Below are 22,134 nucleotides of genomic sequence, written 5' to 3'. Positions count from 1 at the left end.
TGTAATACATCATTAACTTTACATGCTCACAGCTTTAAAACAATAACTCCACTTTTTCTAACAGCTGAATACAAATAACACAGTCAAACTGGTCTCAAATCCTTTTACTACAAGGAACGAAACAAATTAGATGGTAACCACCTTGTTAGCCACCATGAAACCACAAACAGATTAAAAATTGAAATGTTGTGCAAGGAAATTTTAAACTGTTACCTACCTTTGACAGTAAAAACATTCTCTTTCAATTTTATGGAATCGTCCTCGGTTTCTGAAAGTTGCTTTGATTTTGTGCACACCTTCCAAATTCTTATCAAACAATCCTGAGCACAGCTTGCTAAGAAAAGGTCTTCATCTATGTGGTTTAAAAAAAAAAAAGTTTTCATTTGCATTTTCATTGCAATCCCTGTCGTGATTAACTCACCAGCTTTCCAAACATGTACTGCAGGAAAAAAACATTATCCTGCTTTTTCCTATTGTACACAGCATCATGAACTGCTGTTTTATTTCATCATCAACTTAACTCTCCCATTTCAAACTCTCCATTAGTTTAGAACATGCTGACTACAGACATTTTTCCGCTTATAAAACATGGTAAATACTGTATATATTGTACATATACTTCCTTACTACCTATCGACTTCACCCTCAAAATTCTGAAAGCCTCAATACTCTTCAGTAACTTTACTTCTTTAAGGATTGTAGTGTCCTCCAATTCCTTCTATTTTATTTTTGCGATTGCAAGAACTGTTTGATTAGTTAACAGCTGAATAGATTCTCCTTACAAAAAGGGGGGAGAAGGGAGAAAGACAAGACAAAATTATTTCCCTCTACTTTCTCCCTTTTAAAAAAGCAGCCAACTCTTCCTCACTCAGATACAGATGCTTGCATATTGAAAAGGACAAGTTGCTACAAGTCCTATTTGTTTGCATTTAGCTACTAGTCAGGTAAACATACTTGAAGAAAGCAAGACAAAATGAGAGATGTAAGCACAAGATGAGTGCTCTGTATCAATCCTACTATACCCATAACTTTGATAACTAAAACCGTAATTGTAGTACAGGTTCAACAATTCAAATAATTTAATAGGACACAAAGCTCTGTCTTGATTTTTAATATTTGTGATTTTTTTTTTTCTGAGATGGTAACACAACTCCAAGAGCTCAGGCACTACAGTACATTAAAATCATCTGCTGGAGGGACAAAACAGTAGTACTGTCTTTAAACCAGTATTCCACTTTATTCATACTTCATACTGACCACAGACTGCCCATTCAATGCCTCTTATCCAATCTTCATGGCCGGAGAGTATCAATGTTTTCTGAAACTGAATAAAAATTCCTGTTACATCATAGAAATGTATTTAATTACCACACAGATCTGAGCAATTAGCTTTGGATTTTCAAATCTTTTATGTTTACAGCTTCTATTATTTGAAATTTGAAAAATAAACTCCTACTAAGGATTGTAATTTATCTACTGATAGAGTCCACATAGGTCTTTCTTGTTTTGCTACCATTGGGTAAACATGTGCCACATCATAGCACTACCCATACATGAGCCAGAAAGAATAAGAATTTAAGGTGCTCACCTTCAAGAGGCTACAATCTCTTTATGATATAGATGAACATTTTTCAAGTTCATCAGGCTTATAGTGGTATAACATTTAAATAATTTATATTTTTATTTGCCCAGAAAAAACTCTACTTCTATGACATTTTTTGATCCCAAGTTGACTTAAAATGTCTGAAATAACCATCACAATTAAAATGTTGGTGTAGCTTAGTACAAATGAGTACCTGACGCACTGTGTCTTACATTCTACTCTGCTAAATCCCTTACCTAGGCCCACTAACAGTTAAGATTAGGTGACAGTCTTTGCTCTCAGCACAAGACTGCAAACGAGTTCTCTTTCCCTAAATGTAATAAAAAATAATTAAAAAGAAATAAAAAGAGCAACACAGTAAGAAAGGATCTCAAAAACTCTGTCTTCAGCTTCAGAGAAGATAGTCAGCAATGGTAACTAATCAAAAAAACTTTGCAGCTAATCAAACATACTCTGAAATCCATTCTCCTTCTCTTTGGTCCATGTTTTCCAGGGTATTCCACAAAACCACCTTCCCATCAAAAAACATTACTCAGCCTATCCTCACTGTACATTTGCATCCTTAATGTTACACAACAATCTGTACACAAGGTACAAGACCAGAACAGCTTAACAGAAACTTCTAAATAAGAAAGTTCTGGTCTTGATTAAGAATGCATTCTCACAGCCACCTAAGCCTCATCTCGGCTTGTCACTTCTGCACTCACTGGCACTTCTAGCTATGGCATTCCAGGGAGATGTTTATCCAACTGATTATGTGTAAATAAAGGCAAGAAGCAAGATAAAGCAGTGACCAGAGGTTCTTCTGAAGGCTACGTGTTTATGGCAATACATCAGGAAAACCTTTTCAGCAATTCACCTTTCAGATAATAGATAAAAAAATATTATTAATTGATTTATATAATGACATAATGCTCTGTATTTTACATTCACTGAGCTTAGCTAGTAAAACTGGTTCAGGCTGAACTGTTGCTAACATTATTCTTTTATGGTTCCTTTTATATTGAACAGAGTGCATATCTCCTGAAACTTGACCTTGACATTAATCTAAACAGACATCTAACAACGTTTAATTTCAAGGTGCTGTGTGTTTTGTTTAAAAACAATTATCCTCATCTTCTTACATCAAAGAGAATCATTAAGAAAAGTAGACGTTTGTTTTCCCTTTAAAGAGAGTAAAACTAATTACTTTGAGTTTTTTAACACCACCCCAGGTTTCTAATTCACTTCCTAAACAGGCTTCTAGGCACTACGTAGCCTTAAGTTAAGCATGCAGTTCTTTAGTGCACTCACTCAAAATTTTCAAAATATTGTTTCCCATTAAAAAGAAAAAAAGGTCCACTGAAACTGAGCAAGGAGTTGCTATTATGCCCTTTGCTTGTTTTTTTTTTGTATTCTTTTGCTGTTTTCTTTGAAATCTGTGTCTCTTAGTATCAGACATTTGGTTTCTTTAGAATATTCTGTTCTAGAACTGCAATTGATTTAAAGCTTTTTGCAGGCAAACACAGTCATAATTTTGAAATTATTTTAGTCAAAGATTTATTGTCTACGCTATATTTGCAAGTATTTTGAGCTGCAACTCTTCTCATTTTCTGTAGATTTTGTTTCTACAGTCTCAGCTTTCTCCATTTCAGTTTTCCCCTTGATCCCTACTGGATACAGAAGAATATTGGGAGTTATAGTATCAACAGCTTAATCTAACAAAAACTCACTGTCTGAGTCGCCTATTTAGCAGGTTTTCCCATGCCTCTTAACTAATCTCTAAACATTTTTATGTAGCAGCAATCTGCTCTCTTCCCTTTAGGCAAATAATAAAGCTGTTCCATAGTCAGCAGAAATAACGAAGCCTGGTTGTCTGTGGACACATCTAGCACACACTATACAACTAACTCTGCCCACACTTTGGGTCTATGTCCTTCAGGACTAGGCTGGTAGCAGCGTTTGGAAATTTGGTAACTGCCATGTAAGGTAACAGAGGTCCAAATCTTCTCAGTTTTTCTCCACTGGACAACAGACGCGACATCCTCCTCTACCCAGCTCTTCAGTCTTGTAGAAGTAGAAAGAGCCCCAATTTATACTTGTGTCTCTTATTCCACTTTTCAATTAGACCAAATTATTTGGGGGAAGCACTCAAATATGCACAGCAAAATCTTCTCACAGAAACCAAGCTCAACATAGAGATGTTTTCTTTTAGAGCTCTATTTGATCTTCCAGTATACTTACTTTCCCTCCATAGGCCTATAATATCTCAAGCAGGAAGACATATAATGGTTTCTGAAAGATTTTTCCCTGGGTACTTTTATAAATCAATACCCTCTTTCAAGAACTCAGAAAAGCAAAGAGATCATTTTCTGTCTATTGCTTAACACAGTATGGGATCTCTGGGTAGAGATTCTTAGAGGATTTGAAGCCTGCCCAGTCAATTTCAAAAACCAAGCAGCTTTCATGAATAAATACATTTCAACTGTAAAATTAATGAGTTTACCAAAAGGCAGCCTTTATCAGCTAACTCAGATGCCTTATCTTCCCTCCGAGTATAAGAGTACCCTCAAAGTTTCATTAGAATGTCCTGTTATGAAATTACATTCTACCCTAGGTTTCATATGTTCTGGGGTTTTTTTTAGGATGTTAACTCAAGGAAGAGGTTTCCAAGAGTCACAACTAACAGAACAGAGTTACAGGTCCACACCAATTAGAGAAGGATGCAGAAGTATAGATTCTATCACACTTCTACACTAAATTTTTGTGAAAAATGACAGGCCAGCACTAATATTGCCTTCAAATATCTCTAAAAGGAGAGCTACAGAGGCCATTAAAAGGTGCCAGCAGATCTGAAAGAACCTGACTAAAGAGGAGTACTTCACTTTAGCAACTACGAAGGAATTTAAGGCAGAAGGCTCACAAGGAAGTTTTCATTCTGTTAACACCTGTAATGCATTACGCAGACACTTTTACTCCACAGGGAATCAAATTTGGGCTCTTCTTTTCGAAATCTGTACAGTTTACTTAGTTAAAAAGAGATGTTTCAGGAAGTTAAGTTAGACACCAACCAGAAGTCCCATCTCATTTAAAAAACAGAAAGAGTGAACAACCCCCAACTCCACTAGGACAGCTGGTGAAAATGCTTCCTAAAATTGAAGGGAAATGTGTGAAAAATAACACATGTAAAATAACAGAACATTCCTCACCCCTTGTAAGATTAAAGTTGCCTACCTCCCAAAAAGACAAGCGTGAACTTGCTTGTGAAGCTGAAGATGGAGCCTGTCTATTCCAATGACTTTACTTTATCCTCCATGGACTGACTTTATTTAACAACAGCTAAGACAGCTATTGTATTCAAAAGTTTGGTCAACAATTGGCAAGAAAAGTTATAATCTCTGAACACTTTTGGCATTCAAACTGTATATTATTTGTTAATCTGAACCATACAAGAAAACAAGCCCCAGATTTTGAATGAGAAAAATCTCCACAATTGCACAACCCCTGACATAAAAGTCTCTTTAGCACACTACAAATCATGAATGGCATTCTGCCATTGCTAATTCCCAGAGAATGTCATTAAATTGTTTTAACTCTTGAGCTACGTAGGAAGAAAAAACACCCAACACAGTTAGGAAAGCAACCTTTCCTTCCTGCTTAGTGGTCAAGAAATTAACAAACATAGTAGATAAAGGGTGAAGCAAATGGATGACAAAAAAAAAATAAGAAACCTTACTCTTATATGTTGCAGTGTGAACAGGCAAAACTCTCTATAAAGTAGCTTTTCTGTGCCTCAGAACGCAAAAAGGAGTCTCTCTTCTTCAATCTCTAAAGGAACCATGCCTGAACAAATCCAGAAAAGTGGTTCCTACATATGTTGGTTTCAACAGGATTTTCTGAATGGTAGGTTCATTGGCGCACTGTGTTTGTGGATTGAGGTTTTTTTTTTAAGAGAGTAGTAGAGAGAAAGAAGAGACACTGACTTCCATTTCGGAAAGCAGTCATTCAGCACATGCTTTAGAGTCTATCAAAACTTCTGAATAGATGCAAGAGAGGACAGAACATATTTGTAGCACTCCAAAAGAACACTGAACTGTATGAAAAAATAAAGCTAGCTACAGCTTCCAAATAATACATGAAAAACGTGCATGCTTTTTAGAAGATCAGGCACTCCTTCAAATATTTATTTCAACATTCAGAAGCACTCAACACAAAGGGCACACTCAACAACAAACATACAATTCCATTTATAGACTTTAAAGTAACATCATTTCCATATGGACAATTCAATACATGGATACTCAGTAAAGGACAGTTGCAGCTGTTTTATGTCAATGTTTATAGAAACACAGGCTACTTTCACACAGGGAAAAACTAAGAAGAACTAGCACTTATGAACTGAATCCAACTTCAACATTCTGTATGTGCATTTCATCATTACCTATTAGTTAATCCTAATGGATTAACTATTTGAACAGAGGTAGTTGTATGTGATGTCTACCTAGACAGATAGTTATTGAAGAACCTCAAAGAAATCAGCAGTGCATATGGAAAGAAAAGCAGCAGAACTTAGTAATGTTCTGAGCAAGAGACAAAAACTGTAATTACCTGGCCATTCTGCTGTATAAACAAATGTATTTTGCAGTCATCACCACCACAAGCCAGTATTGGTACTGGAAAGGGAAAAAAAAAATCTTCATTACTCAAGCTAAAAAATCTAATACTCTAGAATATGAAAAATTATATAAATAACAAAACACAATATAGTATCAATAAACATAATAATACAAATAAGCGAGCATGACACAACTTTTTTGTGTTTTCTAAATTAGGCACCTAATACTGTTTGCAATAACCGGTATTTCAAGAACACAAAACTCACAAGTCATTTTGGCATGTAAATAGTACCTACAAATACTTAAGATGCAAAAGAGTAGTTTCCTTCAAGCTCACATATCTGTAGGAAGTTCAGATAGTAGAGATTTTTAATTAATTATATTTCCTTTACTGATATCTACAGGCGTTTGCTCTGAATACAAAAGGAGCAAGCAGCAAAACAAAATTACTCAGAAATGATACAGTTCAAGTCTTAAATCAACTAAAATAAGTCACAGATGTAGGTAGCATAATTATTACACAAGAAATAGGAAGACAGACCACCACTCATTATACACAAGGACATGAAAGAAATTAACATTACACACCTACTCAAGTCTTTCGTAGTTTACTTCTATGAGCTATCTAGAAAGTGCACAAGAAACAAGTCTATTGAAAAAAGCCAGACAAATATATGCCTGAGGGGAGCACAAGAGAAGTTAGGCAGTGTATTAGTTCATCTCCCCCACAAACGATGATGGGGAAAAGTAGTTAGCCCCTACTCCACTCTTTTGGGATCACAGGATGAAGTAGTACTGCTAGGCACTGAAACAGCAGAAGAAATAAGTTATCAAGGCTAGACATTCACATTTCTCAAGTCTAGGCAGAATACAAAACACTAAATCTTACTAAAATCAAGTACTTAGTTTAAAAATAACTGTCATCCCTTTAAAAAGATATAATTATCTTTATTATGAATAGACCAAAAAATCAACTTGAATATCCATAGTAAGTTAATGCTGTATGCCAATTTCCTCTTTTTGCCTGTACCAAATGTGTTTCTAGATATCTGCTGGTCCTCTCACACTTCTAAGGCACATTTCACATTCTCACACCTCCATCTGCAGCTTCTCTCCAACCTCTAAATCATATTTCACTTGCTCCTTGTATTACATGGGGCCAAAAAGGGCTACTTTAGACCAGAGATAATGAGCTCTTTTAAAAAGAGTGCTGGTCTTCAGGACCATGGAAACTGGGCAAGTGTAAGGGGTGTTTTTTCCACAAAATACGATGCCACGTATGTTCTTGGAACCTGTACCATCCTCTTCTAGGAAAATATATTTTATGACCCATTACCATAATTACATACTTATTCAATGGAATACAAGTTTGACTAATACAAACAAGACAAGAATTCTAATCCAGCTGTTATATCAGATAAATGTAAAAGCTTTCACTCAAGCAAGTTCTATCAAGAGGTATGTAACTGACAAAACCAGACTAGTATATAGTTTTTCACACAAATGCTCTTGAGTACTCTAATTTGGCTGTGAATGAGATAAAATCCTGCAAATGAAGTACAAAAACTTAACTGGAAACTGTGGTGCTATTGCAAGAGTTCCAGCGTGACCACCAAAGCTTTTTCAAGTTCATTCCCTCTTTTTTTCACCTGTTGTAATTCAGTTCAGAGGAGACAATTCATAATTATCAGAGGCCAAGCTACAGCACAATAACTATGCAGGTGCCAGGAAGAATCACAGTACACGCAAAAGAGCTGAGCAAGATCTATAAAATAGTGAACCTAATCCCACGCATTTTAGATGCAGAGATTTCCCAGGCAAAAAGCAACCAGCCAAACAAAACAGTATGAAGCTTTTCTTCAAGTCTCAAAAACTATAAAGAAACTCCTTAACTAAGAGGGTGCCAGTAAATTGCTTAAGCTATACTCCAGCTACAAATGATTGTTCAGTTTTTTATGAGCAGTCTATTGGCTTTTCCCATTTGACTTCTTCACAAAAATGGTTCTTCTTAAAAACAAAAAACCCTAAAATGTTTATTTTCAAGAACAATCAGTTGAAGTACTAGGCATCATGAGCTTGAGTGTCTTTTGAAAGTTAAAGTATCCATTACATATGAATCAATTTTCAGTGCAAGCTTTAAATCTATTTGCTTGGTGAAATTAGAGGTAACTGTAAATGCTTCTAGTTCAGGAGAATAGTTTACAACTTTCAGAAAAATAATTTTGCACTTAAACCCTGACTCAAGAACCGCAGATTCTTCTCAACAGAAAACCTTCTTTAAATCTTAATACAGAAGCCAACAAAGCCTTCGTAAAGACTTCAGAGCAACTCCTAAAGTTATCATAGATCATTTTTCCCTGAAAATCATTAATATTCGAAATTGCCATTACAGATTAATGTTTCTGACAAAATGATCAGTTGTGAGATTTTTAATAATAAATTGTAATTAACATACTCCCCTGAACAAAACCAATTCAGTTGTATGGACTACTATGTCAGGTTTAGGGAGAATACATAGAACGTGGCTATGCTCTATTAAACACCTATTACTGGTTTTAAGAATTAGTATGATAACCTTCACTTATGGTTCTTCCAAAAAGAACGGTCACTTCTCTCATATACAACATGATTTCAACGTTAAATGGATGCTCTAGAGTGTTATGGTGAGAACTTCTTACCTGTACAGTATCATAAACGAAGAAATAAGCTATTGTTTTGTAATACAAATTTTACATTCATTAAACTGGTACCACAGACACTTCACTTCTAACAAAAATTCACACTGGAGGTAATGATTTTAATTTATCCTTAAGTCTTTTAACTTCATCTCAATAACCACCTATTAGTATATTTATATGAAAAACAGAAAAAGAGAGGTTTAAAGTCCTCTAGAGGTGCAGATACTGCTTTTCTTATCAGACACGCTCTGGAAACAGACATTAGCATTTCCAAATGGAACAATGCACCTTGACAGAGCTTTCATATCTCCGAGAATCACCACAAGCCAAAGAATAAAACACATTTCTGTATAACTGTTCTGGAGGCATACAATCAAACAACACATCAGCATGTAACGCATGCAGCGAATATCTGAAAACTCCAGATATAGTAAGAAACTTCAGTACTTATTCACTCAGGAGCCTCCAACACAGGTGAAAGGCTCTAATGATACACACACCTAACTCAACATATTTATCTGGCCTGTATTGCACTACGGGATGTGTTGTTATAAATAAATCTTCTACAGATTTGCAACAGAGAAATATGTCTGTGACAGGCTACAAAATCCGAACATTTATGTTAATAGAAAACTATATAAACAATACTGAACAGTCAGGTTAAACTTCTTCAGCACATTTAAGACAGAACAGCTGATAAACACTGCTCATTGATCCTTAATTTTCGATGCAGGCCTGCAGGTTAATTTTCTAGATCTCACCCTTCAATCTGAACAAACATGAGCAGCAGCACCACAAAGGGTGGGTGAAATGAAGAGCATCATCCTATCCCATCTACTTACAGCCCTGTTACCCTGTTTTTAAGCTCTCTGTCTCAGAGTTCAACTAAAGAACCTCATTTGAGCATCATTTTGTAATCTGCCTGCATTTTTCTAATTGCTTACTGAAAATCTTCAGATACAAGCAGCAGCTTCGGCTGATTCCACAAAACCCAAAAAACATGGCACAATGGTCTGGAGTCAGTCAAATGAAAATCTGTTTGTGGGATTTCTTAGATTCTGCTTTTCCTGCATTGAAATTCAAGATGTGCAGCTGTACTTACCACTGCTGCGAGGCAAGAAGGATAAGGAGACATCCATAACAAATCCATTTCCAAACTGCAGAATTTCAGTGCATTTAGCTGGAAAACAAGAGCAGACAGTGTTGATTTCATTCACTGTAGTATTACAGTCACGCACTACCATTTTCTCCTGTCATTACCTAGTTAAAATTTCCAATTCAGTTTTCCCTTAAGAATCTGAACAAAAATCTACATTTTTTAAGAGACTAATTAATAATAATGTTATCTCCTATGGGCCCACAGAAATTCATCCAGAGTTAGCTGAGTTAAAGAGCACGTCACCGTTCTCCACTGAATATTCAAGTTGTACAGCTTCAATGTGGTAACATATCAGAATCGATAAATATTGCAAATTATATTCTGTAGCAACAGCATTCACTACACAGAGTTAAAACTGAATCCATTTCCTACAGATAGCGAGATGAGCAAAAGCCAGTCTTTGAGTCATTCTTCCATGTGTTCCTGCAAGGGCCTACCTCACCAGAAGGTTAAGATCCTGCTAAACCACACCTCACTGGATTCAAGTCAATAGTAACAGACAAGTGACTAGTTTAACCTCATCTTTCTAATGCCAGCATTAATCATTTTCCTAAGTAATTTTACTGCACACACAGCCAATTTGCCCCCACGTTATAAGGCAAAATGCACATATTAACAAGACACAAGTAAATTCAGCCAAAACATCAAGTATGAAAAAAAGAGAAATCATTGTGCAGAACATCTGACCCAAAGCTGCTAAAACAGTATAACCCTCAGCTTTCAAAGAGTAATACAGTGATCTGATGTACCAAAGTTCGAACAAAACCGAATGCAATCGCATTAAAAGATGTTAGCATTTAGCCAAGTACTTCAACAGATCAGCATTCGTCATTTTCATTAAGCCAGAATGTCGTCCCTAATGTTAAAAAAGTTACCTTCTGAACCACGTCGAGACCAGATTCTCACAGTACAGTCAGAAGCTGCAGAAGCTATGAGCAGATTTGAATCAGGTTCATGTGATTGGTACACAGCATCCACAGCACAAACAGCTTCAGCATGGCCTTTGAGAGGAATGCTTTTCACAACCTGAACACAACGGGAAGTTAAAAAAAATGAACAAAATTGAAGTCCAGTAACTTATATGACAGAATTTGTAAAGCCATTTTAAGAAACAAAATAATCAAATACTGAAGACGAGTTGTATACCTGCAACGCCAGAGCACCTGCCAAGCTATGCTTAAGCTACAGCACATTCCAGGAAAACAGAGAAGGGATGCAGCAGTAATAAGTATTAACTTAATAAGATCTTGTTCACAGCTGAACAGAATTAAATGTTCCTGTGTACACCATACAAACCTCACCATTCCTTGAGGAAAACTGGAAATAGTATAGAAATTAAGAAGAGCAGTTTTCCTCCCATTTCTCCTTCTCATATCTCTCACCCTAAGGAACATCTCATAAAAATTTGGAGAACCTTAGTGAAGGAGATGGAGCAGAGAACACAATGGAATAAGTAGCAGCTACACCTGCTCTAGCTGCAATGCTTAGTGTGTTCTCACAAATCAAAATAGCTTATTACTCCTTCAAAATATCAACATAAAAACAAAACCTATAAATTTAGACTTAAGTATCTACTTTCTTATTGAATGAATACAGGCAATTCATTTTGTAACCTGTTCCTCAAACACAAAGAGCAAAATGAGCAGCTTTTAATTCTGCCACTAAAAGTCATCCAGCATTCATCCAAATTTTGTCACAAAAGTAATTGACATCTCTTTCCAAAATATAGCCTGCTGGGCCTCAGTAAGAACCTTTGACTGGTCCAATTTAGAACTTGGGTGCTTTTCAGAACTTACACTAGTCTAGAACTGTCATTAAAATTTGTGCATTTAGCCACATTGTTTTTCAATGACTGACATGAGGCTATGCACCTACCATCAGTGGAAAAGTTAAAAAAGAAATCTGTAAGTTTTTCTTAAATAAATACATAAACAGTTATAATGGACCAAGATCAAAAAGTATTCATTTCTGAGAATGTTCCACCGCCAAACTAGGCACACTTCCCCCTAGTACACATTTCTGTGCATTTTAAAATGACAAGCTTAATGCAGTTTGAGATATTCTAAAAATGGGTTACCTACTACCTGCCCCAGAGTCCAGAGGGAATTGCCTGAAGTGGTTGCTAAGCCACACTCCATGATATCTGAAAAGTCATGGCAGTCTGGGGAAGTCCCCAGTGACTTGAAGGACAACAATGTGCCCATTTTTAAAAAGGGTAGAAAAGGTGACCCTGGGAACTACCAACCTGTCTGCCTCACCCCTGTGCATGGGAAGATCATGGAATAAATCATTCTAGAAGCTCCACTAAAGCACACGGAGGATAGGGAGGCGATTCAAGACAGCCAGCATGGCTCCACCAAGGGCAAGTCCTGCCTGACCAGCCTAGTGGCTTTTCTATGATGAGGTGAGTACATCCATGGATACAGGGAAAAAAGCTGGGGAGGGGCTTTTTACAAGGGCACGGAGTGACAGCACGAGGGGGAATGGCTTTAAATTGAGAAAGGGAAGATTTAGATTATATATTAGAGAGAAATTCTTCACAAGTAGGGTGGTGAGGCCCTGGAACAGGTTGCTCAGGGAAGTCATGGATGCCCCATCCCTGGATGTGTTCAAGACCATGTTGGTTGGGGTCTTGAGCAGTCTGGTCTGGTGGGAGGCGTCCCTGCCTATGGCAGGGGGATTGAAACTAGATCACCTTTAAGGTCCCTTCCAACCCAATAACTTGAAGGAGATACACTAAGGTTTCAATACTCAAAGTAAAATGAAGATGGATGAATAAGAAATACAAACAAAACAGATAATTTGTGACAAGTGAGACATTACGGAAAGCAGAGCTTTAGGTTATTCTTGCTTACCTGATTATTCCACATTCCTTTTCCATTCCATTCCCAAAGAATAATCTGTTTATCTGATCCACCAGAAATTAACTCTGTTTCAGAAGCTAAAAAAAATGTTTTGGTAAATTTTACAAACGCTTCCTTTGCAAGAGCAGTCAACAACATAAGCAGTTACACTGACTACTCACAAAATATCATGTGATAAATATGTATTTCCAAAAAGATTCACAAATACAGCAGTGTAACTTAATATTTTCTTTCTTTGTTTGGTCTTTTTGAAGGACAGACAAAAAGCAAGACAAATGTAACCAAACAGAATTTATTTGTATCAATTTTAAGAAGAAAATATTTTAGTGCAACCATTTGAAAGGACAACAGTTCATATCATTATTAAAAAGGAATATTTTCACCTCCGTACTGCCCCCTGCCAAAAAGTAACAGTCACATTAAATTAAAAGTCTAATCAATGGCCCCATTTCTCTTTATCGGTGAGCTTCTACAAATGCCCAAGGGCAAGAATATGTGCTTTTGAATAGTCTGCACTAAGCAACTTTAAATTCTGAAATTACTATCAAGCAAAAGCCTCCTAAGGGTCTCAAACATTTTGATCTTGAAAGATGACTTCTTCGTGGGTATGACTTCTATGCAACTTACAGCTTTATAGCCAGAGATGTCTTAAAAGGCATCACACAGCAGTTTATCAAGTCAGAACAGGCAAAACTCCAAAAAGAGCCTGTTGGCAGCACAAGCACCTCTGCCACCCATCTCTCAAAGCCACAGGTTCCCCGGGCTGGCCTTGGCCCTATCGATGCCCTTGCTTACTGGACAGCTCACCTGAGTTTGGCGAGCCAGGTTCCTGTGGAGCTACCTGTACTCTTCCGTACTGGGAATCCAAACTACTGGGAAATCCAGGAAGAAATCCCTACTGGGAAGCCTGGCTTATGGCGAGTGGATGCACTGGAAGCGCTGCAGCTCCCTACTGCCTTTCTCTTTAACAGCAGCCTCTCTATTACTGACCATGCCACCCGTCCTCCCCAGCGAGGGAGCCCTGCCTGGGACAGACACCCCACCTCCGACCCGAACGGATGCAGCAGGGAGGGAAGAAAGGCTGGCTACTCACCACCATCACGCCGCCGGACCCAGCACACGCAGTTCACCCGGCCGGTGTGGCCGCGAAGAGCAGTGGCCACTCGCCTCGCCTGCGGGACAGCAAGAAAGCATGACACTTGAGGCTGCATTCCCTGCAGCCGCCTGGGTGATACAATAAGTAGTTACTGTTACAAAACGTGGAATATTTTTATTTAAGTTAAAAGTAGATTTAAGTTCATCCAAATAACTGAAAGGCAGTAAGAATGCCCTAACAGCATGTTTTTTCTATAGCATGTTTTTTCAAACAGCATCTTTCCAGACACTGTTAGGTCTTGTGTTGATCTGTGCTGAACAGATGTGTCTTGTTCTCTAATCCCTTCTGTTTGCAGTCTTTCCCTGTCTCAAATGCAAGATCAGGTAGAGAGCTGGAGCCAGCTCCAAATTAGCAAGAGTTTTGACTGTAATGAAGTTCATAGTAATATTACGACCTGAATGGGGCCTACAGAAAAGCTAGGGACGGACTTTTTATAAGGGCATGGAGTGATAGGAGGAGGAGGAATGGCTTTAAATTGGAAGGGGGAACACTTAAGACTAGACATTAGGAAAAAATGCTTCACAACGACGGTGCTGAGGCACTGGCACAGGTTGCCCACGGAAGTTATGGATGCCCCATCCCTGGAGGTGATCAAGGCCAGGTTAGATGGGGTCTTCAGCAGCCTGGTTGGGTGGGAGGTGTCCCTGCCCATGGCAGGGGGGTTGGAACTCGATGATCTTTAAGGTCCCTTCCAAACCATTCTATAATCCTATAACTAAAATTAGTCCTTGGAAAGTAACAAAATATGAATAAGATTTCCGGGAAAGTTTATCCATATGTATGTAAGTGGGAAATACATTCCATAAGCAGCTGTTGGCTCGCTGCACACGATTGATGGGGATCCCCCCCTCGTGTTGCCCAGGCCTGATAAAGGACACTTGCTTTCTAGAACCCCAGAAGAAGTCTTAGCGAGTTGATCTGTCGACATTTTCGGTATCCCCGGCCCGGGCCCGCCTCACAGCGCCTTAGCTCTCACCGCCGGCTCGTAGAGGATGACGTCTCGGCAGCTGCCGAAGGCGAGGAGCCCCTCCCGCCCCCAGGACACGGCCCCGCCGCCCGCCCGGTTGGCGCAGCAGGCGGCGTGACACACTGACACGGGCGCCGCCATCTTCCTTCGCGCCAGCGGCCCTGGGGCGGGGCCTGGAGGGTAAGAGGCGGGGCTTAATGGGGCGAGAGGCGGGGCCTTGTGTGAGGGGCGGGGCCGGGGCGAGAGGTAGGGCTTGACGGGGTGATGGGCGGGGCCTTAAGTGAGGGGCGGGGTCTGGGTGAGGGGCGGGGCAGCGGGGGCGGGGCAGCGGAGGGGCGATGAGGGTGGGGTGGAGTGCATTTTGTAGGTGGGAGACGTTTAATCTTTATTGTACCAATTCGCAGAATCATGGAATCATTTAGGTTGGAAAAGACTTTTAAAATCATTGAGTCCAATCATTAACCCAATAATTCCAAGTTCACCATTAAACCATGTCCGTTAAGTGCCGCATCCGACATGACTTCTAAATGTGTCCACGGATGGTGACTCAACCACTTCCCCAGGCAGCCTGTGCCAGTGCTTGTGTCAAACACTCAAAGGGTTAAAAAAAAGGGTTTAATTTAAAAAGTTTAAAACTGTTCTGTGTGGTTTGGGGTATTTTGCGTATAAGTCAATCCCACATGTGGTAGGAAAGGGCTGAGCTGAGTACCAGAGATTGTGGTGTTAATCATAGAATCATAGAATTGTAGAATCATAGAATCACAGAATCATAAAAGTGTAGAATGGTTTGGTTTGGAAGGGATCTTAAAGATCATCCAGTTCCAGCCCCCTGCCATGGGCAGGGACACCTCCCCTTGGATCAGGCAGCTCAAAGCTTCATCCAGTCTGGGCTTGAACACTTCTTCCAGGTATGAGGCATCCACAACTTCTCTGGGCAACCTGTCCAGTGCGTCACCACCCTTACAGTAAAAAAGTTCTCCATTCCTGATCTGTTTCTGTCGTCTGTAAAGCCTCCCTCTGATAAAGAATCATTGGTAAATTGAGTCACTGGGTGCAAGGGGTATTTAATATTACACTGTTATGATGTCCTAAAATAAGTGTCATAGAACTCACGAGAACTTGCAACTGAACAATGGCCAATGGGGTGATTTGAGTATCATAGAATCATAGAATGGTTTGAATTGGAAGGGACCTTAAAGATCATGTATTTCCACCCTCACCTGCCATGAGCAAGGACACCTCCCGCTTAGTGCTCAAAGTCCATCCACTCTGGCCTTCAACACCTCCAGGGATGGAGCATTTATGTCTTCTCTGGGCCACCTGTTCCAGTGCCTCACCACCATCACAGTAAATAATTTCTTTCTAATATCTAATCTATATCTACCATCTTTCAGCTTAAAACCATTACCCCTCATCTTACCACTGCACTCCCTGATAAAGACTCCCTCTCCAGCTTTCCCTTCAAGTACTGGAAGGCTACTGTAAGTTCTCCTTGGAGCCTTCTCTTCTCCAGGCTGAACAACCCCAACTCCGTCAGCCTCTCCTCACGGCAGAGGTGCTTCCTCCCTCTGATTGTCTTCATGGCCCTCCTCTGGACTCGCTCTTATAGATCCGTGTCCTTCCTGTGCTGAAGGCTCCAGAACTCCAAGTGGGTCTCACAAGAGCAGAGTAGGGGGGCAGAATCACCTCCTTTGTCCTGCTGGTCACACTTCTTTTGATGCAGCCCAGAACACAGCTGGCTTTCTGGGCTGGAAATGCACATTGTATGTTTGAGTGCTTCTGTTTTCAAGACAAAAGATGAGTTCGTAGCAGATTAGACAATTCCATCTGTTACACTTTTATTTTTTTATTTATTGATCTATTTATTGCCCTCCTTGCCCAAGAAATTAAAACGAAATTTAAAAAAAAGATAAATATTTCAGTAGTGTTCCTGTTTTACTTGCACGGACAATGGGATCGTTAGAGGGTATTGCACTTCATGGATGTGCTATGAACTCTTTCAGCCATTTGGCATCACAGGCTCAAGAATTTTGCCACTTCCCAGTAGGTACAGATGCAACCTGCTGTCCCACGGGCTGTGTAGGAATCTCTAACAGACCTTTGAGACATCTACTCTGCCTCAAAATGCTCTACCATCCACACATCCACATACCTGGAGCAGAGTCCAGGCTGCAGTATGAATGGACTGCTCTGTGACAGAAGGGAGAGGAAAGAGAGATGTGACTACCTACAGCCATCCTGTGCTTCCTGCCTCTAAATCAGACCTGGGTTATCCTGAAACTATCAAAGCTGAACTGAAAAGCCGGAAAGCCTGTAGTGGGGATCAGGGGTGATGGGGACGGGAGGGGAGGGAAGAGCTCTATGTGGCTGTGCAGAGAACAGCAGGCAGGAAGAGTGCATGTTACGGGCTGACCTGCTGGAAAACAGATTTGCAGAGAAGGTCTTGGGAGTCCCGGTAGACAAGTTCCGTGCAGCTCTCCAGCCACTCTTCCCAAAGAAAAAAAAAAGCTGCATGGAAGAGAAGGACCTGGGGGTGCTGGTTGACAGCCGACTGAACATGAACCAGCAGTGTGCCCAGGTGGCCAAGAAGGCCAACGGCATCTTGGCTTGTATCAGAAATGACGTGACCAGCAGGTCCAGGGAGGTTATTCTCCCTCTGTACTCAGCACTGGTGAGACCGCACCGTGAATACTGTGTTCAGTTCTGGACCCCTCACCACAAGAAGGATGTTGAGGCTCTGGAGCGTGTCCAGAGAAGAGCAACAAAGCTGGTGAGGGGGCTGGAGAACAAGTCTTACGAGGAGCGGCTGAGAGAGCTGCGGTTGTTTAGCCTGGAGAAGAGGAGGCTGAGGGGAGACCTTATTACTCTCTACAACTACCTGAAAGGAGGTTGTGGAGAGGAGGGAGCTGGCCTCTTCTCCCAAGTGACAGAGGACAGGACAAGGGGGAATGGCCTGAAGCTCCGTCAGGGGAGGTTCAGGTTGGATATCAGAAAAAAATTCTTCACAGTAAGAGTCATTGGGTACTGGAACAGGCTGCCCAGGGAGGTGGTCGAGTCGCCTTCCCTGGAGGTGTTTAAGGAACAGGTGGATGAAGTGCTTAGGGACATGGTTTAGGGAGTGTTAGGAATGGTTGGACTTGATGATCCAATGGGTCCTTTCCAACCTTGTGATTCTGTGATTCTGTGATTCTGTGACAACTAGTTAACCAACTAGTTAGCCAATGGTATCATGGGGTGCACTAAGAAGATTGTAGGAGGTAGGTCAAAGGTTCCCCCCGCTCTGTTCTGCCCCAGGGAGGCCTTATCTGGTGTATTGTGTCCAGTTCTGGTATCCCCAGCACAAGAAAGACAAAGAACTACTGGAGAGAGTCCAATGGAGGGCCGTGAAGATGATTGGGGGACTGGAGCATCTCTCTTACAAGGAAAGGCTGAAAGACCTGGGTCTGTTTAGCCTGGAGAAGAAAAAACTGAGAGGGGACCTTACTAATGCCTGTAAATATCTAAGGGGCTGGTCTCAAGAAAATGAGGCCAAGCTCTTCTCAGTGGTGCCCAGTGACAGGACAAGGGGCAATGGGCACAAATTGGAGCACAGGAAGTTCCATCTGAACATGAGCAAAACCAACTTCATTGTGAGGGTGAGAGAGCACTGGAACAGGCTGCCCATCAAGGTTGTGGAATCTCCTTCTCTGGAGATATTCAAAACCCACCTGCACACGTTCCTGCACAAGCTGCTCTAGGGGAACCTGCTTTGGCAGGGGGATTGTCTAGATGATATCCAGAGGTTCCTTACAAACCCGATCATTCTGTGATTCTGTGAAGAGAAGCAGGAGAAAGCAAGCATGCATCCAGAGGAAGCTTACTGCATAGCACAGGGAACACTTTGGAGCCTTAAACCTCTCCTGCCTTGCCTTTATCTCACAGCGTGCCTGTGTGTTCATAGATACTGGCTGTCAGCAGCGCTGTAACCTGACACAAAAATGTTGCAGCTAGACACGGCTTTTTCCAGTAGGTATGAGAGGAAGGAAGCTGTTCCTGATTACATATGAGATATAGCCAGAAATATTAGCTGCTAAGGGAACAAATGACTCCTTGCACAAAAATGCATGGATCCAGTCATCAAAGCATGCTTTAATTGAGGCGTGCTGTCCCGAGCTGCTGAGGATGGCTGCGCAGCAGTCAGGTTGCACAGCAGCCACCTTCTCAGCATGCCCTGCCAGGGTTGGAGTCAGGGCTCTGGCAGGAGGAAGTCCAGCACTGCTGAAAAGCTGAGGTGTGTTGTAGGAGTTGTTTGTTGCTGTGGGAACAAGGCAGGCTCTGACTGTGATTGTGGGCAAAGTGTAGCCCTTTCCATGATGGATTTGAATGGGAGTTTCCTCTGTGACACAAGAAGTTTACTTGTCTGGTAACTTGCTACTGCTGCTGTCCTGTAAGCAGGAGAACCCTGAGCACTGCTTCTGCCAGAGACATTTGGAGGTGTGCTGAATGACAGAGGGTGCCAGGGCACTGTGGCCCCATGCTGCAGGTTTTTGTGGGGTTGGTCCTCACAGCCACAGGCCACCACCTCAGGACTGCTGCTTTCCTAGGCGACTTGAGGGAACACGTTGTGGGGCACTGCCAGCACCAGATCTTGCCAGTGATCAGTGCCCTCCGGCCACAAAGCTCTAGCATGCCACCTTGACGCCTCCCAATACTGAGAGGAGTGCGATAAAGCTTTTCTCGAGTACCATGCCTGGCCAAGTTCTCATTCACACCATTATGCCTTTTAGGAATACGTGCATTAGAAGGAAAAAATGGCAGTGGTCGATGATGTTACAAGGATGGAAAATGACATATTTTGGGTTAGTCACCAACTGCCGGTCTTCATTTGTAACTAACACCATTACTGAATCCAAATCTGCCCTTGTTGTTTTCCTTTATCTTCACAGAAAACAACTTCTTCACTTTTCAGAAATATATGCAAAAAATTATTTTCCTTTTCCCCCCCTTTGGTGTAATTTTTGAGGCACAGGAAGAACTTAATTCACTGTGCATCAGAAAAGGTTGTGGTGGTGCCTAAAGAGACTTCAGAAGTCACTCTATAGCCTTGTTCACATCTTTTACATGTCCTGATTTGGTTCTGCCAATGGAATTACATGAACAAATTCCCATAAGGGAGACACTACTTATATTGGCAAAAGATTTCTCGGGCTTAAAATAAATTCACCAGTTAGATACTGCCATATATCCTGCTATTCCAACAGCAAAATAGTAGTAAAATAGTAATTTTGTTAGTAAACTCATGCCTACAACTCAGGTTTTGCAGGCAGAAGTAGCTTAGTGATCTTCACGTGGTTCCTAGCCAATGCGGTGATGCCTGCAAGCTTTTAGATGGAGACTGAGAAAATACGGTACTAGTCAAAAATTATTTATGCTATTCAATGTATTTATTTAATTGTGGAAAAAAATGACATAAAAATATGAAATTGTTGCAAATATGTTTTCCCTTCCTGCAGAATGTTTCCAACCTATTTTATGGCATGTTTAGCCTCAGCTTTCTTTTCCTGTTTTATGGGAAAAATACAGTGTTGCATATATATTGCATATATTGTTAACTGAATGCATGTTGAGAAGAAATCTGGTATTTTATAGATCAGATCAAAGTTTTAGACTTTCCTTTATGATGGGATCTTTTTGGTATAAAGGAATATATATTAATAGACGAGTCATTCTGCATGATACTATGAAAAGTAACAAGCTTATCTTAGGTTTAAAGTTTAATTATATGCAGTTTAATTTTATAGAAGATGTTTAAAAGTTGTTAGACTAGCAAAGGCAATTACTGAAAGGTTGAGGCCATTGTTCTTGTAATTGTTGAACTTAGCCTATCCTTATTTGTCTTCATTGTGTACATGCCTTGTGGAGTAATCATTAATGAAGTTACCTCATACTCAAATTACTGCCTGCTGTTTTTACTGTCGATTGCTTGCCTCCAACAGCAACCTGGATGAATAGTGCCTGGTGAATGAGGCAGCTATTCAATATTTCAATTTCTCCTCATTAGTTATATCATGGGCCTAGGCCTAATTTGCTGCACATTATTCTTAGAACAGAATTATCCTTTTCTAATAGCCTTTTTTCTGTGTGTGTGACATCTGCTGCCACAATGTCTCAGAAAAATATACGAACTATATTTTTCTGTACAATATCAATGTTAGGCAGAGGGCTATTTTATGTTCCTTTTCTGGGTGACAATCTTTCTAGACCAGAATTCATAACAAAACCACCATAGTTCTTCAGTGATGAAGTGCCCAATATGATGCGGAATGGAGTTTAGGAGAGTGGCTGACCACCTACAACACCCATTGCCTCTAGCTGGGACTGTGAGCATTTAAAACTTTTGGAAATTGGATTCCAGCATGGGGACACTCCTGACAGCTTCTGTGGGGCCATGATTTCATTTGAGGGACCAGAGCTCCAGCACTGAGAAAACAAACAATACTGATTAAAAACATAAATATGAGTTTGAATTATTTGACAGCTTCCTAGAAGGTACTCCATACAACAGCTAGAAACAACTCCATTGCCTTTGATGTCTTGAGTACAAATCTAGCCTCCTCCTTTTTGCCAGTTGTAGGATCTGCTTCAAAGAGTGTTTCTTTGTGTAAGGAATACTAACTTGAGGGTTCGCTGGGTTTTCTTTCTCTTGAGCCTGCACTTAACGGATTCACTACCAGAAAAGATGACCAAGGACAAGTGTCATTCACAAAGTTAATGACTGGGTCCATTAAAATTCAGTGTCAGACTGGTTTTAGCTGTCACTGGTTGATCCTAGAATTTTTGGTGCTCCATTCAATGAAAGTTGTAAGATTTCCAGTGTATCTTGAGCATAATGTAAGTTTGTGTCATCCTTTTCAAACACACCAATCAAGATTTAATAAAAAAGGCAGGTATTGTTACTTGACTATATTTGATTTAAAATGTCTAGAATAAGCTTTTAGATATAATTTCTCCTTTAATTCATCTCACTGAAGACTGGAAGTTGAATAAGGCTAGTGAAAGAAGTTGAACTGAATAAATCTTAACTATAGCTCTTTCCATTTTACTTGAAGGCTGTTTTAATTATTCTATGAATG

General features: G+C 40.3%; 1 protein-coding gene across 1 annotated transcript in view; it reads right to left on the bottom strand.

Moving 5' to 3' along the window:
• ELP2 (elongator acetyltransferase complex subunit 2) overlaps nucleotides 1-15,184 on the bottom strand; it is a 38,064-nt gene extending 22,880 nt beyond the window's left edge. Inside the window, exons 1-8 of the mRNA XM_054058278.1 lie at nucleotides 15,032-15,184; nucleotides 13,993-14,071; nucleotides 12,891-12,976; nucleotides 10,911-11,061; nucleotides 9,979-10,056; nucleotides 6,191-6,255; nucleotides 1,258-1,324; nucleotides 218-352 (exon numbers count right to left, since the gene is read on the bottom strand). Of these exons, the coding sequence (XP_053914253.1) occupies nucleotides 218-352; nucleotides 1,258-1,324; nucleotides 6,191-6,255; nucleotides 9,979-10,056; nucleotides 10,911-11,061; nucleotides 12,891-12,976; nucleotides 13,993-14,071; nucleotides 15,032-15,163 (793 nt within the window). The 5' untranslated portion in view covers nucleotides 15,164-15,184. The remainder of the gene's footprint in view (nucleotides 1-217; nucleotides 353-1,257; nucleotides 1,325-6,190; nucleotides 6,256-9,978; nucleotides 10,057-10,910; nucleotides 11,062-12,890; nucleotides 12,977-13,992; nucleotides 14,072-15,031) is intronic.
• Nucleotides 15,185-22,134: the final 6,950 nt, after the last annotated feature.

Source organism: Cuculus canorus, chromosome 2 (assembly GCF_017976375.1).
Source record: "Cuculus canorus isolate bCucCan1 chromosome 2, bCucCan1.pri, whole genome shotgun sequence".
In the NCBI taxonomy this organism is placed as follows: Eukaryota; Metazoa; Chordata; class Aves; order Cuculiformes; family Cuculidae; genus Cuculus; species Cuculus canorus.
Note: the sequence above shows the minus strand (reverse complement) of the source record. Positions and strands in the feature narration are given on the sequence as shown.